At 38.3% G+C, this 18,357-nt stretch overlaps 1 protein-coding gene across 4 annotated transcripts; it reads right to left on the minus strand.

Moving 5' to 3' along the window:
• Positions 1–291: 291 nt before the first annotated feature.
• On the minus strand, positions 292–9,727 carry LOC140076227 (uncharacterized). 4 transcript variants are annotated; one of them, XR_011849533.1, is made up of 3 exons: positions 9,062–9,727; positions 5,718–5,993; positions 292–1,240 (listed from the first exon to the last, which is right to left on the minus strand). XR_011849533.1 is itself a non-coding variant. In XM_072122741.1 (2 exons), exon 1 carries the CDS (start codon positions 7,443–7,445, stop codon positions 6,435–6,437), a length of 1,011 nt encoding a protein of 336 aa, XP_071978842.1. In that variant the 5' UTR covers positions 7,446–8,128; the 3' UTR covers positions 292–1,240; positions 5,919–6,434. The 4 variants fall into 4 exon arrangements, 2 of the variants coding, with proteins under 2 accessions (XP_071978842.1, XP_071978841.1); XR_011849534.1 differs by lacking the exon at positions 5,718–5,993; XM_072122741.1 differs by lacking the exon at positions 9,062–9,727 and having other exon boundaries at positions 5,919–8,128.
• Positions 9,728–18,357: the final 8,630 nt, after the last annotated feature.

The raw sequence follows: 18,357 nt of genomic DNA on the forward strand, positions 1-18,357 counted from the left end.
ATTAATTATTTCCTATACTGCCCCTCAAATTAATTATTTCCTATACTGCCCCCCACCATTAATTATTTCCTATGCTGCCCCTCACCATTAATCATTTCCTGTACTGCCCCTCAAATTAATTATTTCCTATATTGCCCCTCCACCATTAATCATTTCCTATACTGCCCCTCAAATTAATTATTTCCTATACTTCCCCTTGTTGAAGTAATAAAGAGTTCAATATCAATCAGGCAGAGAGTAATTAATTAAAATAATAAAACGGCCGAAATAACATAGACACAGACAACGATATATCTGTATCATGGAGATCTGAAAAATTATCCCCACGCAGTTTATTTTATACCTTTTCAAAATAGGAGTGTTTTATATCATTTACGTAAGTAACTTATGACAGCATGATTAATGAAATATAGAAAAATGTGGAAAAAGGATAAAAACAGACATGTGTTTCCCATTTAACATTTATACAGATTTCACAACATTGTTTATCAAAATCCGATTATACCCCTACATATCCTTGTGGTCCTCCGCATCCGTCCAACATCCAAGTCAGAGGCCAACTATTGTGCAACCGTTGTGCATAAACAAACTATATTTCTGTATTCCAGATTCTTAGTGTGTACAAAGTTCATGATAACATAAGTAAAGAAGCAGATAACTAAATTAGTTAACCAAGCAAGTTAAACTACTCTAACATTCCCTCCTTTTTATCCATTCTTTACTAGATACATGAACTATCCCTCTCTACCTAGCCTCAATTTCCATGGGAAACAGTGCATAAGGTCATCCTTCCTACACAATGTGTGAGAGCACTAGTCCTCACAAATTATGGGACGTCCAGCATCCATCCAGAAAACCCCACTGCTTCCCCTATCTCAACTTTTCTTAGTTCACATAAACTAGTAAAAGAAGAGGAAATATGTTTCATAATGTTTCCACTAGATAAGTCCATTAATAGGAGTCGTCATAATGTTTCCATTAGATAAGTCCATTAATAAGAATGTATAGGAGTAGCATTATAACACTACTCCACAATAAATGCAATTGGCGAGATTCTCCACGGCTTGTTTTCCACAATAGGTGCACTTAAACTGTGAAGCTGGGCTTGGAGCTGTTGTGGTTGATGCATCCATATCTGAAGTCTGTATCTCTACTTGAGGGAGTGGAGCAGGTATGGTCATCATCATTACTGGGGATGTGGAGTCTTTGATGATAGTCAAATTAGCTGATTTCGATTGTCCTGCAAAACAATTGGACTTTAGGATCTTTTTCAATATTAAAAGGAAAATCTTCACTAGAATAAAAATTATCAGTATTAGGAAACAACCTTGTATCAACATATGGAAAATTCCCGATATCCACCCTCCAATTCCTTTAAACCAATTGAATGGGTTAAGCCATGATAGCCAATCTGGCCAGGTGAATTCGGGTGGCGCTAGATGAGTACCCCTAAACCCCTCTTTAAGTTGGTTTGCTCGATTCAAATCATGAATGATCTGAAAGGTGCCATTGGGATCAATAAAATGACAACATGCCGAACCTACTATCTGACACAAACCACCCTGGGCTGCGGTAAGATAATCCAATACTACTGCATGCTGATTAGTAACAATAATTAACTGTTTCAAATATATAGATGTTACAGCCACTGCATCAAAAAGATAATCTGTGATGTTATCAAACAGCTCCCCCAAATCCTCAATTTCCTTGGCATTTCTGAGAATTCCTTCTGATAAGAAGTAACTGTTAATTACTGGGGCATACATACCAACTCTCTCAGCCCAAGTAGGTTTTGCATGTATTAACTTAGTAGGATGGTTGAATTGTGGTGTTTCAGGCATTTTGGGAAAATGGGGTGTCTCCCTTTTTGACAACATATGTGCTGGTAAATGTTCAAAGGGAATATCCTTAGAATCCCAAACCCAAGTAGCTGGCTCCAGCCTAGCTAGAGTACAAGTCCCCCCTGCTCCCTGGGGTAGCCATTTAAATGCCTGATTTTCACAGACTATATATACATCATTGGGTAACTTAAACTGCCACCTTCGAACCAAAGCATCTACTATAGAGATTAACATGACAGTTTCATCATACAGACACCACGGTTCGGGGTTGTCATCACTTGTAACAATTTGATAAAACATAAGAGGGCCACATTTTGGATGACTAGGTACCCGTTTCCTAGGATCAATACTCATGTCATCTGCTCCATCCCCCTTAATGCCTTCCACTTCTTCATCAATATTTTCTCCTAGATAATTTGGTCTAAAGAAGGCACCTGATTTAAAACACTCAGCCTTGTCACCTGAGGGAAAAAGTGTGGTGTAATTCCAGTGCAAATCATGTAATACTCTAGTCAAATAGTACTTCTGAGCATTAGCATAATCCCTTTCTTCACCAGCAAAACTTATTTTGAGATTTCTGTTAGGGACTTCTCCAACCTCTATGGATGCCTGTGGCCTCCCTTTCCACCCATCTTCCCTATGGTCATACTTGTACCAAGTACCAATTCTAGATGATATATTAACTTGCCACCAGGGTTGTTTTACCCACCCGATTACAGGTAAGGATATAGCGGTATCCCGTTGTGGAGAATCTAACCGTAAGGGGAACAAGTCATGACAGGGGACTTGTAACAACTCTTCTATCGGTAAAGGGTTGGCGGCATATGGCATAGAATTAGCAGAAACAGGTGAGTGACTGCAAATCCAGCAATCTGAGAGATTTCTCATTTCAGCCACAATTTTATGATACTTGATGAACTTATTTTCCGTCATACTTATCTCTCCCTTAGTTAAAACAATAATTTGGAAATAAAGAAAATAAGACACGATATACTTCCCTAATTTCATGATTTAAGCAACTTTTTGCAATGGGAAGCGTGAATCCAGGTTGGTTTCCCCTCCAGTTTTACTGATGTGGGAGTAGTCAACTGGACTTGGAATGGACCATCAAAACGTGGATCCAATGCCTTTCTCACGTGTCTTTTAACCGTCTCCGGGCTTCAGTGGATGGGTGCCTTCAATGGAGGAAGGATCTGGAATGGAACTAAAAACACGATTGTGAATTTGTTGCAAATTCTTATGTACTGCACTTACATATTGTGTCATGTCTGAATGTAATGCCTGGAGCTGTTGAGGAAAATAAAAACCTGTCCTTGGAGCAGCCCCAAATAAGATTTCATAGGGACTTAATTGGGCTTTTCTAGTTGGCGTTGTCCTGACCGTATGTAAAGCTAATGGCAAACATTCTGTCCAAGGTTTACCCGTTTCAGCCATGGCTTTCTGGATTTTTAACTTCAATGTACCATTTAATCTTTCCACCTTCCCACTGCTCTGGGGATGGTAAGGGGTATGGAAAGCTTGCTCAATTCCCAGAGATTGTAATATTTCCTGTAAGATTTCAGAGGTGAAATGGGTCCCTCTATCACTCTCAATAACTTCAGGCACCCCATATCGACACACCACTTCTGCCAAGATTTTTTTTGCCACTGTCTTTGCATTTGCTTTTGCTGTGGGCCAAGCTTCTGGCCATCCCGAGAAGAGATCAACACACACCAGAACATACTCATATGTGCCCACTCGTGGAAGCTGAATGAAATCTATCTGTAGTCTCTGAAACGGGTAGAATGGCTTTGGGCTGCACCTCAAAGGTACTTTAACTGTCTTACCAGTGTTATGGCATGCGCATATGATACAACCTTGAACATACCTAGTAGCAGCGTTGTTGAATCCCGGGGCCATCCATCCTTGATTGACCAAACTTACCATTGCTTCCTTAGACTGATGGGTAGGTCCATGTACTGTGGCACACATCATAGAGTAGAGTGCTCGAGGAAGGCATAATTTTGTACTAATTGCATACATACCTTCCTCGTTCTTCTCAGCTCCTTTCTTCTTCCACTCCTCTTTCTCCTGTCTAGGAGATTGTTCCTGAAATTGTCTGAGAAGGTCCATATCCACCTCCCCCTTATGTGGCACTAGGGCCACGGTGTGAGCTGATAAGGGGAGGGGAAGCAGAGCTGCCTGTTTAGCTGCTGCATCGGCCCTGCGGTTCCCTTCTGCTTCCTTAGATTGTTCCTTGGTATGAGCTTGTACCTTAATTATTGCAACCAATTTAGGTAAGGCTAATGCTCGGAAAAGTTGAGCCACCGCCTCAGCATTCTTGATGGGTTTGCCTGAGGACCCAACAAAATCTCTACTCCGCCATATCTGGCCGTAATCATGCGCAATGCCAAAACAGTAACGTGAATCGGTATATATGTTTACAGTTTGTCCCTCAGCCATTATACATGCCTCAGTGAGTGCCTTCAACTCTGCCTCCTGGGCCGAGCACCCGGAAGGGAGTGAACCCTGTTTTACCACTTCTTCCAAGGTGGTCACAGCATATCCGGTGTATGGTCTCCCATCAAGATAGTACCTGGAACCATCAACAAAAAACTCAAAGTCAGCATTTGGAATTGGTAATTCAGTTACATTGTCAAGCTCTTTTGTTTCAGTTTTCATTAACTCAAAACAATCATGATCTGCATCAATATCAGGCTGCTCTTCCTCATTCAATTCAGGTAGCAGAGTAGCTGGATTAAGGATAGTACATCTCTTAATAGTAATGTTAGGTGGAGTTAAAAGTGTCACCTCATACTTTGTTAGTCTTGCCATTGATAAATGTCTTATTCGAGCTTGCGATAGCAATTCCTGTACTGCATGCGGTACAAAGATAGTTAATGCGTGGTCTAGAACCATATCAGCAACTTTGTCTGTTAGTAGTGCACATGCTGCCACAGCGCGAATGCAAGAGGGTGCACCCCTGATCACTGTGTCCAGCTGTACTGAATAATATCCAAGGGGACGGTGTTTACCTCCATGCAATTGGGTTAACACCCCCTTTGCATGTCCGTTGACTTCATGACAAAACAAACTGAAATTTAAGTCATAATTAGGAATTCCCAAAGCCGGAGCTGAGGTTATGGCTTCCTTTAAATTTTTGAACCCCTCTTTAGCCTCCAGAGTAAGCGAGAACTGCTGGCCTTTATTGCAGGATGCCAGAACATCAAACAGTGGTTGCATTAAGGAAGAGGCGGATGAAATCCACTCTCTACAATAGCTAACTAAACCCAAAAATGTCCTCAATTCACGGACTGTCCTGGGTTCAGCAAGCCGAGCAACTGCATCTTTACGGTCTGGTGTAATGTGTTTTGTCTGCTGGGATATACAATGTCCCAGGAACACCACCTTGAGTCTGGCAACCTGCAATTTGTCTTTGGAAACTCTGCATCCTTCCAATTGCAAAAACAAAAGGAGTGACAAAGTTTCCTTGAGACAAATGGATTTAGTCTTTGTACAAATGAGTAAATCATCCACATACTGAAGCAAACAAGTGCTATCATCCTCTGGATGCCAAGAGAGGAGTATCCTAGCCATTGCTTCAGAAAACTCTGAAGGCGATGTAGCTCCCCCTTGGGGCAACCTAGTCCAGCAGAGCTGCCTGGCAAAAAAAGTAAAAGACAGATACAACTGACTTTCTTCATCTACTGGGACTGAAAAGAAAGCATTTGCCAGATCAATTACAGTAAAATATACAGCCCCTGGAGGAATTTGATTCAACAAGGTGTGGGGATTTGGCACTATAGGAGTATCTATGATCATGAGTTTATTTATTTCTCTAAGATCATGTACCATCCTGTATACCGGGGGCTGTCCTGGTTCTGTCTTTTTCCTTACCGGAAAAAGTGGTGTATTATAAGGGGATCGGCACTCCCTTATGACCCCAATTTTAAGGTACTCTTCAATTTGCACTGCTATGGCCTCTGTCTGTTCCTTGCTCAGGGGGTATTGTTTCATCTTTACAGGTACTGCTCCTGGCTTCAATTTAATTTTTACCGGGGTTACTCTGAGCAGCCCTACATCCGTTTTACTCTTTACCCATAATTCAGGAGGAACTTGTGCAAGCATATCTGCTACCTCCATGTCCTGCTCATTTCCCTTCCACCGTTGCTCCTGTAATGGGTTAAACATAGCAGTTAGTACCGCAAGAATAGGCTCAGTAAGGGGCCCTGTTACCGATATCCCTTTTTTCCCAAATCTGATAACAGCATTTATTGCATTTAGAACATCGGCACCAAGTAAATTCACAGGGCAATCTTCAGAAACCAAAAGCTGCATGCAAAGCTCGGTGGTGTCTGATAATCGCAATTTTAAGGGTTTTGTTTCTCGTAGCATGCAGGGCTTGCCCCCCAACCCCGTACCTACAACCTGTGTAGTCCCCAGATACTCACGTGGGATATCATGAGAAGTGATAATTGTACGGCTCGCCCCCGTGTCCACCATACAGTTGACATCGTGGCCATCAGGTAGTGTCAATTTAACTGATGCATTAGGACCAGAATGGGGTGGCACAATCACTACCGAGGACTTCACTAGTTGGGGGCTGCCAATTTCCTAATCCCTAAAGGGACGATTTCCAAAATTTTTACGTTGAGAGTCATCAGAGCGACCTCCTTGATTACCCCTGCCTCTTGAAGGACAATCCTTTTTCATATGTCCTCTTCCTCCACACTCAAAACACAGTCCCTTCTTCCTAAACCTGTCCATTTTTTCATTGTCCCCTTGTTGGTTCTCCTTTCTTGCTACTGCCTGTGCTAAGTCTGCAATCAGTATAGGTACAGTTGTCTGTTTGGCTGCCTGCTTCTTTTTCTTTTTGTTAATTTGCTCCTCTAAACTCCGAAGAACAACCAACGATTGCTCCAAGGGAGTATGCATACATTCTGGGCGGATTCTCAGCAATTCTGTCTTTAATTCTTCTCTTAAACCATTTATGAAACACGTTCTCAATATCCTCCCATCTCTGCCATCTGATTGTGACACATTAAAGTCTTGGTCCACAAAAATAGAAACTAACCTCGCATGATACTTGTCCACAGACTCATCAGAGAATTGGAAAGCTTCAGGCAATCCAATCCCAGATTGACTAAATATCTCCTTGGTCACAATTTTAAGCCTCTTCATGAACATTTCACCTGACTTGCTCAGTCTTTCATTTCCATTAACTGGAACCTCCTCAATTCCATTAATCCCTGTAACAGGTACACTAGTTATCCTGTCAACAAAAGGAAATCCTGCTGCAGCACTACAGAGGGAATACAAATCAACCCATGCTGCATCATATGTTAGTCGAATCCTCTCCATATTTTTGTAGAACCCATTAGGATTTTTGTATGGGTCTGGTAATTTGTCAACCATTATTAATTGTTCCCCCTGGGTCCAGGGCTTATACCAGGTTATTCGCTGTACTGTGTCAGTTGATTCTCCCTCTGTTGTCCTCTGAGTTATAACAGGAAATGCTGCTACTCCTCTAGGTGTCTGCTGACCACATGTAGAACATCCTGGACTAGTCTCATGAGTATGCACAGTACCACATTTACAAACCCATGTTGCTGAACGCAAATTCATTTTATCCTTATTAGGTTCTTCAACTACATTACTTCTCTCTCCCCTACCATTGATGCTATGAGCACTCCAGCTCTCTCCATCCCTAAGTATCTTTGTTAATAACCGTGGACGTGTAAGGGTGTAAGGAGTTGACACTCCTACAGGGGAAACTGGAGAATTACTAGGGAAACTATTTAGTCTCCAGCAGACACTTGCAAACTCACTCTTGGGTGTTTTGCATCTTTCACATCAACTTGCATGCGATACCCATGCCTGTCTATCCAGTCCTTCTCCTCCTTTAGAAATCTCTTCCACCTATTAGCATCAAGACATCCAACTGGTGGCATACCAGCTCTCTTAAGGATAGTCTTGGCATTCTTGATTGCCCATTTCCCATGCTCTACCTTAACTAAATCCTTCATTGTAATCTTGGGGATGACCTTTCCTGCCCCTTTCCTGGATTTAGAAAAGATAAGTCCCATAGCAGTCAGCCGTGCAGTAGCTAATTGCACAGTGTAATATCCCGCTATGTAAAATCACTCTGAATTCACAAATCCCCTGAGTTGGTCAGACTAGACGTTTGTAAATTCTGTATAGGAAACTAGCTGTATCTCAGTACGAGGAGGTTCTCGTGCTTGCTGACAAATCCTGCACCACAAGTAGGTATAAACAAAGAACCACAAAAGTGATCCAATAACAATAGCTATATACTCTTCATACATTAGTATGCTTATACACCCCTGGTGATTCTACCCTAATTCTCAAAAAACATATATGTGCACAGCAACATTACCTTCTCTCACTATTTTAGCAGCAAGATAGATTTTTAGCAGCAAGATACTGGAGAATCTGGTGATAATTACCACTACTTATAGGCAGGATGTGTTAAAAGCAGAAATAACATATAGAGAGACAGACTGACTCCTGACTCGGTGCCCCTTGGCGAACCAGGTCAATCACCGGGAACTACAGAAGTCCTATCCCGACTCAATTGGACCTCTCCTGTTGCCAGGATTAGCCACTTCACTCAGGCTGCGCTGGGCTAATAGATATCAACCCTTTGCAGTGTACACAAGACAAAAACAACTCAACAAAAGCAGTCACACACACAATGTGCCTGGGTGTTTTTACTATTCACTAAAGGCTGAACTAATTTGAAGTTTTAAATACCTACAACTTCAAATATATTTTAATTATACTAACGGACTCCTTTATGACAGTCAGGCAGAGCGTGATCTGATCACTAACGCTCTTCACACAGGGTATGGTTTATTTAACCCTCATACAAGCATTCCACAAGCAAGGAGTCTCATGGGTGTTTGGACAAACAGGACAAGGAAATCAAATCTCACAGACAGAAGACACAGAAACACACTGGCTTACATACGCATATCTAAGAAAGGCACAGGCAAATGGTTAGTAACAAAAATAAACCAAGTAAATCAATACAATATGATTCAATATGACATTTGAGGCAGGAATCCAAGTAGGAGGGATAGAGAAAGGGAGGTAAAAAGGTAGGAAAGATTAGGGAGAAAGGAAAAAAATTATTAGAAACTTTTACAAAAGCTTAAAAATAAGATATATATATATAACCCCTCAAAAAAATTCTATATTAAAAATTAATCACAATCTACCTGCGATGATGCCTGGAGCTTGCAATCTGGACTGAGCCAAAACAGCCCTTAGCGTAGGAAAGCAGTGAGACAAGGGCTCACTCACCTAGGATACGATTTCCTCAACCAGGGAGCTGCTCTTGCCGGCCAGTCTTCAGATCAAGGTTCAGGATCTCGTACGGGGCCTCCAAAATGTTGAAGTAATAAAGAGTTCAATATCAATCAGGCAGAGAGTAATTAATTAAAATAATAAAACGGCCGAAATAACATAGACACAGACAACGATATATCTGTATCATGGAGATCTGAAAAATTATCCCCACGCAGTTTATTTTATACCTTTTCAAAATAGGAGTGTTTTATATCATTTACGTAAGTAACTTATGACAGCATGATTAATGAAATATAGAAAAATGTGGAAAAAGGATAAAAACAGACATGTGTTTCCCATTTAACATTTATACAGATTTCACAACATTGTTTATCAAAATCCGATTATACCCCTACATATCCTTGTGGTCCTCCGCATCCGTCCAACATCCAAGTCAGAGGCCAACTATTGTGCAACCGTTGTGCATAAACAAACTATATTTCTGTATTCCAGATTCTTAGTGTGTACAAAGTTCATGATAACATAAGTAAAGAAGCAGATAACTAAATTAGTTAACCAAGCAAGTTAAACTACTCTAACACCCTCAAATTAAGTATTTACTATACTGCCCCTCCACCATTAATTATTTCCTAAGCTGCCCCTCCACCGATAATTATTTCCTATACTGCCCCTCCACCATTAATTATTTCCTATACTGCCCCTCCACCATTAATTATTTCCTATACTGCCCCTCCACCATTATTTATTTCCCATACTTCCCCTCCACCATTAATGATTCCCTATGCTGCCCCTCACCATTAATTATTTCCTATACTGCCCGTCATAATTAATTATTTCCTATACTGCCCCTCATAATTAATTATTTCCTATACTGCCCCTCATAATTAATTATTTCCTATACTGCCCCTCATAATTAATTATTTCCTATACTGCCCCTCCACCATTAATTATTTCCTATACTTCCCCTCCACCATTAATTATTCCCTATGCTGCCCCTCACCATTAATTATTTCCTATACTGCCCCTCATAATTAATTATTTCCTATACTGCCCCTCATAATTAATTATTTCCTATACTGCCCCTCAAATTAATTATTTCCTATACTGCCCCTACACCATTAATTATTTCCTATACTGCCCCTCAAATTAATTATTTCCTATACTTCCCCTAAAATTAATTATTTCCTATACTGCTTCTCCACCATTAATTATTTCTTATACTGCCCCTCCACCATTAATTATTTCCTATACTTCCCCTCAAATTAATTATTTCCTATACTTCCCCTCAAATTAAATATTTCCTATACTGCCCCTCCACCATTAAATATATCCTATGCTGCCCCTCCACCATTAATTAGTTCCTATACTGCCCCCACCATTAATTATTTCCTATGTTTCCCCCCACCATTAATTATTTCCTATACTGCCCCTCAAATTAATTATTTCCTATACTGCCCCTCATAATTATTCCCTATGTTGCCCCTCAAATTAATTATCTCCTATACTGCCCCTCATTCTTAATTATTTCCCATGCTGCCCCTCACCATTAATTATTTCCTATACTGCCCCTCAAATTAATTATTTCCTATACTGCCCCTACACCATTAATTATTTCCTATACTTCCCCTCAAATTAATTATTTCCTATACCGCTTCTCAACCATTAATTATTTCCTATACTTCCCCTCAAATTAATTATTTCCTAAACTGCCCCTCTTAATTATTTCCTATTCTGCCCCTCATAATTAATTATTCCCTATTCTGCCCCTCATAATTAATTGTTTCCTATACTGCCCCTCATAATTAATTATTTCCTATACTGCCCCTCATAATTAATTATTTCCTATGCTGACCCTCACCATTAATTATTTCCTATACTGCCCCTCAAATTAATTATTTCCTATACTGCCTCTACACCATTTATTATTTCCTATGCTTCCCCTCAAATTAATTATTTCCTATACTTCCCCTCAAATTAATTATTTCCTATACTGCCCCCCACCATTAATTATTTCCTATACTTCCCCTCAAATTAATTATTTCCTATACCGCTTCTCAACCATTAATTATTTCCTATACTTCCCCTCAAATTAATTATTTCCTATACTGCCCCTCATTATTATTTCCTATACTGCCCCTCATAATTAATTATTTCCTATACTGCCCCTCATAATTAATTATTTCCTATACTGCCCCTCCACCATTAATTATTTCCTATACTTCCCCTCCACCATTAATTATTCCCTATGCTGCCCCTCACCATTAATTATTTCCTATACTGCCCCTCATAATTAATTATTTCCTATACTGCCCCTCATAATTAATTATTTCCTATACTGCCCCTCAAATTAATTATTTCCTATACTGCCCCTACACCATTAATTATTTCCTATACTTCCCCTCAAATTAATTATTTCCTATACTTCCCCTAAAATTAATTATTTCCTATACTGCTTCTCCACCATTAATTATTTCTTATACTGCCCCTCCACCATTAATTATTTCCTATAATTCCCCTCAAATTAATTATTTCCTATACTTCCCCTCAAATTAAATATTTCCTATACTGCCCCTCCACCATTAAATATATCCTATGCTGCCCCTCCACCATTAATTAGTTCCTATACTGCCCCCACCATTAATTATTTCCTATGTTTCCCCCCACCATTAATTATTTCCTATACTGCCCCTCAAATTAATTATTTCCTATACTGCCCCTCATAATTATTCCCTATGTTGCCCCTCAAATTAATTATCTCCTATACTGCCCCTCATTCTTAATTATTTCCCATGCTGCCCCTCACCATTAATTATTTCCTATACTGCCCCTCAAATTAATTATTTCCTATACTGCCCCTACACCATTAATTATTTCCTATACTTCCCCTCAAATTAATTATTTCCTATACCGCTTCTCAACCATTAATTATTTCCTATACTTCCCCTCAAATTAATTATTTCCTAAACTGCCCCTCTTAATTATTTCCTATACTGCCCCTCATAATTAATTATTTCCTATTCTGCCCCTCATAATTAATTATTCCCTATTCTGCCCCTCATAATTAATTGTTTCCTATACTGCCCCTCATAATTAATTATTTCCTATACTGCCCCTCATAATTAATTATTTCCTATGCTGACCCTCACCATTAATTATTTCCTATACTGCCCCTCAAATTAATTATTTCCTATACTGCCTCTACACCATTTATTATTTCCTATACTTCCCCTCAAATTAATTATTTCCTATACTTCCCCTCAAATTAATTATTTCCTATACTGCCCCCCACCATTAATTATTTCCTATACTTCCCCTCAAATTAATTATTTCCTATACCGCTTCTCAACCATTAATTATTTCCTATACTTCCCCTCAAATTAATTATTTCCTATACTGCCCCTCATAATTATTTCCTATACTGCCCCTCATAATTAATTATTTCCTATTCTGCCCCTCATAATTAATTATTCCCTATACTGCCCCTCATAATTAATTATTTCCTATACTGCTTCTCAACCATTAATTATTTCCTATACTTCCCCTCAAATTAATTATTTCCTATACTGCCCCTCATAATTATTTCCTATACTGCCCCTCATAATTAATTATTCCCTATGCTGCCCCTCACCATTAATTATTTCCTATACTGCCCATCAAATTAATTATTTCCTATACTGCCCCTCCACCATTAATTATTTCCTATACTTCCCCTCTAATTAATTATTTCCTATACTTCCCCTCAAATTAATTATTTCCTATACTGCCCCTCATAATTATTCCCTATGTTGCCCCTCAAATTAATTATCTCCTATACTGCCCCTCATAATTAATTATTTCCTATGCTGCCCTTCACCATTAATTATTTCCTATACTGCCCCTCAAATTAATTATTTCCTATACTGCCCCTCCACCATTAATTATTTCCTATACTGCCCCTCCACCATTAATTATTTCCTATACTGCCCCTCCACCATTTAATATTTCCTATGCTGCCCCTCCACCATTAATTATTTCCTATACTGCCCCTCACCATTAATTTTTTCCTATGCTGCCCCTCACCATTAATTATTCCCTATTCTGCCTCCACACCATTAATTATTTCCTATACTGCCCCCCACCATTAAATATTTCCTATGCTGCCCCTCCACCATTAATTATTTCCTATACTGCCCCTCATAATTATTCCCTATGTTGCCCCTCAAATTAATTATCTCCTATACTGCCCCTCATACTTAATTATTTCCTATGCTGCCCCTCACCATTAATTATTTCCTATACTGCCCCTCAAATTAATTATTTCCTATACTGCCCCTACACCATTAATTATTTCCTATTCTTCCCCTCAAATTAATTATTTCCTATACTTCCCCTAAAATTAATTATTTCCTATACTGCTTCTCCACCATTAATTATTTCTTATACTGCCCCTCCACCATTAATTATTTCCTATACTTCCCCTCAAATTAATTATTTCCTATACTTCCCCTCAAATTAAATATTTCCTATACTGCCCCTCCACCATTAAATATATCCTATGCTGCCCCTCCACCATTAATTATTTCCTATACTGCCCCCACCATTAATTATTTCCTATACTGCCCCCACCATTAATTATTTCCTATGCTGCCCCTCACCATTAATTATTTCCTATACTGCCCCTCAAATTAATTATTTCCTATACTGCCCCTACACCATTAATTATTTCCTATACTTCCCCTCAAATTTATTATTTCCTATACTTCCCCTCAAATTAATTATTTCCTATACTTCCCCTCTAATTAATTATTTCCTATACTGCCCCTCCACCATTAAATATTTCCTATGCTGCCCCTCCACCATTAATTATTTCCTATACTGCCCCCCACCATTAATTATTTCCTATGCTGCCCCTCACCATTAATTATTTCCTATACTGCCGCTCAAATTAATTATTTCCTATACTTCCCCTCAAATTAATTATCTCCTATACTGCCCCTCATACTTAATTATTTCCTATGCTGCCACTCACCATTAATTATTTCCTATGCTGCCACTCACCATTAATTATTCCCTATGCTGCCTCTACACCATCAATTATTTCCTATACTGCCCCTCATAATTAATTATTTCCTATACTGCCCCTCATAATTATTTCCTATACTGCCCCTCATAATTAATTATTCCCTATGCTGCCCCTTACCATTAATTATTTCCTATACTGCCCCTCACCATTAATTATTTCCTATACTGCCCCTCACCATTAATTATTTCCTATACTGCCCCTACACCATTAATTATTTCCTATACTTCCCCTCAAATTATTTTTTTCTTATACCGCTTTTCAACCATTAATTATTTCCTATACTTCCCCTCAAATTAATTATTTCCTATACTGCCCCTCATAATTATTTCCTATACTGTCCCTCATAATTAATTATTCCCTATACTGCCCCTCATAATTAATTATTTCCTATACTGCCCCTCATAATTAATTATTTCCTATACTGCCCCTCATAATTAATTATTTCCTATGCTGACCCTCACCATTAATTATTTCCTATACTGCCCCTCAAATTAATTATTTCCTATACTGCCTCTACACCATTAATTATTTCCTATACTTCCCCTCAAATTAATTATTTCCTATACAGCCCCTCATAATTATTCCCTATGTTGGCCCTGAAATAAATTATTTCCTATACTGCCCCTCCACCATTAATTATTTCCTATACTTCCCCTCCACCATTAATTATTTCCTATGCTGCCCCTCACCATTAATTATTCCCTATGCTGCCCCTCACCATTAATTATTTCCTATACTGGCCCTCATAATTAATTATTTCCTATACTGCCCCTCATAATTAATTATTTCCTATACTGCCTCTACACCATTAATTATTTCCTATACTTCCCCTCAAATTAATTATTTCCTATACTGCCCCTCATAATTATTCCCTATGTTGGCCCTGAAATAAATTATTTCCTATACTGCCCCTCCACCATTAATTATTTCCTATACTTCCCCTCCACCATTAATTATTTCCTATGCTGCCCCTCACCATTAATTATTCCCTATGCTGCCCCTCACCATTAATTATTTCCTATACTGGCCCTCATAATTAATTATTTCCTATACTGCCCCTCATAATTAATTATTTCCTATACTGCCTCCACACCATTAATTATTTCCTATACTTCCCCTCAAATTAATTATTTCCTATACTGCCCCTCATAATTATTCCCTATGTTGCCCCTCATAATTATTCCCTATACTGCCCCTCATACTTAATTATTTCCTATGCTGCCCCTCATAATTATTTCCTATACTGCCCCTCATAATTATCTCCTATACTGCCCCTCATACTTAATTATTTCCTATACTGCCCCTCAAATTAATTATTTCCTATACTTCCCCTCACCATTAATTATTTCCTATGCTGCCCCTCAAATTAATTATTTCCTATGCTGCCCCTCACCATTAATTATTTCCCATACCGCACCTCATAATTATTTCCAATACTGCCCCTCATAATTATTCCCTATGCTGCCCCTCACCATTAATTATTTCCTATACTGCCCCTCATAATTAATTATTTCCTATACTGCCCCTCATAATTAATTATTTCCTATACTGCCCCTCATAATTATTCCCTATGTTGCCCCTCAAATTAATTATCTCTTATACTGCCCCTCATAATTAATTATTTCCTATTCTGCCCCTACACCATTTATTATTTCCTATACTTCCCCTCAAATTAATTATTTCCTATACTGCCCCTCCACCATTAATTATTTCCTAAGCTGCCCCTCCACCGTTAATTATTTCCTATTCTGTCCCTCATAATTATTTCCTATACTGCCCCTCATAATTATTTCCTATACTTCCCCTCAAATTAAGTATTTACTATACTTCCCCTCAAATTAATTATTTCCTATACTGCCCCCCCCACCATTAATTATTTCCTAAGCTGCCCCTCCACCGATAATTATTTCCTATACTGCCCCCCACCATTAATTATTTCCTATACTTCCCCTCAAATTAATTATTTCCTATACTTCCCCTCAAATTAATTATTTCCTATACTTCCCCTCAAATTAATTATTTCCTATACTGCCCCCCCACCATTAATTATTTCCTAAGCTGCCCCTCCTCCGATAATTATTTCCTATACTGCCTCTCATAATTAATTATTTCTTATACTGCCCCTCCACCATTAATTATTTCCTATACTTCCCCTCCACCATTAATTATTTCCTATGCTGCCCCTCACCATTAATTATTCCCTATGCTGCCTCTACACCATCAATTATTTCCTATACTGCCCCTCATAATTAATTATTTCCTATACTGCCCCTCATAATTATTTCCTATACTGCCCCTCATAATTAATTATTCCCTATGCTGCCCCTTACCATTAATTATTTCCTATACTGCCCCTCATAATTAATTATTTCCTATACTGCCCCTCATAATTAATTATTTCCTATGCTGACCCTCACCATTAATTATTTCCTATACTGCCCCTCACCATTAATTATTTCCTATACTGCCCCTCAAATAAATTATTTCCTATACTGCCCCTACACCATTAATTATTTCCTATACTTCCCTCAAATTAATTATTTCCTATACTGCCCCTCATAATTATTTCCTATACTGCCCCTCATAATTAATTATTCCCTATGCTGCCACTCACCATTAATTATTTCCTATACTGCCCCTCATAATTAATTATTTCCTATACTGCCCCTCATAATTATTTCCTATACTGCCCCTCATAGTTAATTATTTCCTATACTGCCCCTCATAATTAATTATTCCCTATACTGCCCATCATAATTAATTATTTCCTATACTGCCCCTCATAATAAAATATTTCCTATACTGCCCCTCATAATTAATTATTTTCTATGCTGACCCTCACCATTAATTATTTCCTATACTGCCCCTAAAATTAATTATTTCCTATACTGCCTCTACACCGTTAATTATTTCCTATACTTTCCCTCAAATTAATTATTTCCTATACTGCCCCTCATAATTATTCCCTATGTTGGCCCTGAAATTAATTATTTCCTATGCTGCCCCTCACCATTAATTATTTCCTATACCGCACCTCAAATTAATTATTTTCTATACTGCCTCTACACCATTAATTATTTCCTATACTTCCCCTCAAATTAATTATTTCCTATACTGCCCCTCATAATTATTCCCTATGTTGGCCCTGAAATTAATTCTTTCCTATACTGCCCCTCCACCATTAATTATTTCCTATACTTCCCCTCCACCATTAATTATTTCCTATGCTGCCCCTCACCATTAATTATTCCCTATGCTGCCCCTCACCATTAATTATTTCCTATACTGCCCCTCATAATTCATTATTTCCTATACTGCCCCTCCTCATTAATTATTTCCTATACTTCCCTCAAATTAATTATTTCCTATACTGCCCCTCATAATTATTTCCTATACTGCCCCTCATAATTAATTATTCCCTATGCTGCCCCTCACCATTAATTATTTCCTATACTACCCCTCAAATTAATTATTTCCTATACTGCCTCTACACCATTAATTATTCCCTATACTGCCCCTCATACTTAATTATTTCCTATGCTGCCCCTCATAATTATTTCCTATACTGCCCCTCATAATTATTTCCTATACTGCCCCTCATACTTAATTATTTCCTATACTGCCCCTCAAATTAATTATTTCCTATACTTCCCCTCACCATTAATTATTTCCTATACTGCCCCTCCACCATTAATTATTTCCTATACTGCCCCTCATAATTAATTATTTCCTATACTGCCCCTCATAATTAATTATTTCCTTTACTGACCCTCATAATTAATTATTTCCTATACTTCCCCTCCACCATTAATTATTTCCTATACTGCCCCTCATAATTAATTATTTCCTATACTGCCCCTCATAATTAATTATTTCCTTTACTGACCCTCATAATTAATTATTTCCTATACTTCCCCTCCACCATTAATTATTTCCTATACTGCCCCTCATAATTAATTATTTCCTATACTGCCCCTCCTCATTAATTATTTCCTATACTTCCCTCAAATTAATTATTTCCTATACTGCCCCTCATAATTAATTATTCCCTATGCTGCCCCTCACCATTAATTATTTCCTATACTGCCCCTCATAATTATTCCCTATGTTGCCCCTCAAATTAATTATCTCCTATACTGCCCC

Source organism: Engystomops pustulosus, chromosome 8 (genome assembly GCF_040894005.1).
Source record: "Engystomops pustulosus chromosome 8, aEngPut4.maternal, whole genome shotgun sequence".
NCBI lineage: Eukaryota > Metazoa > Chordata > Amphibia > Anura > Leptodactylidae > Engystomops > Engystomops pustulosus.

Excerpts from the sequence above, each read along its gene's own strand:
- LOC140076227 (XM_072122741.1), bottom strand. The coding sequence starts at position 7,445 with ATGAATTTGCGTTCAGCAACATGGGTTTGTAAATGTGGTACTGTGCAT.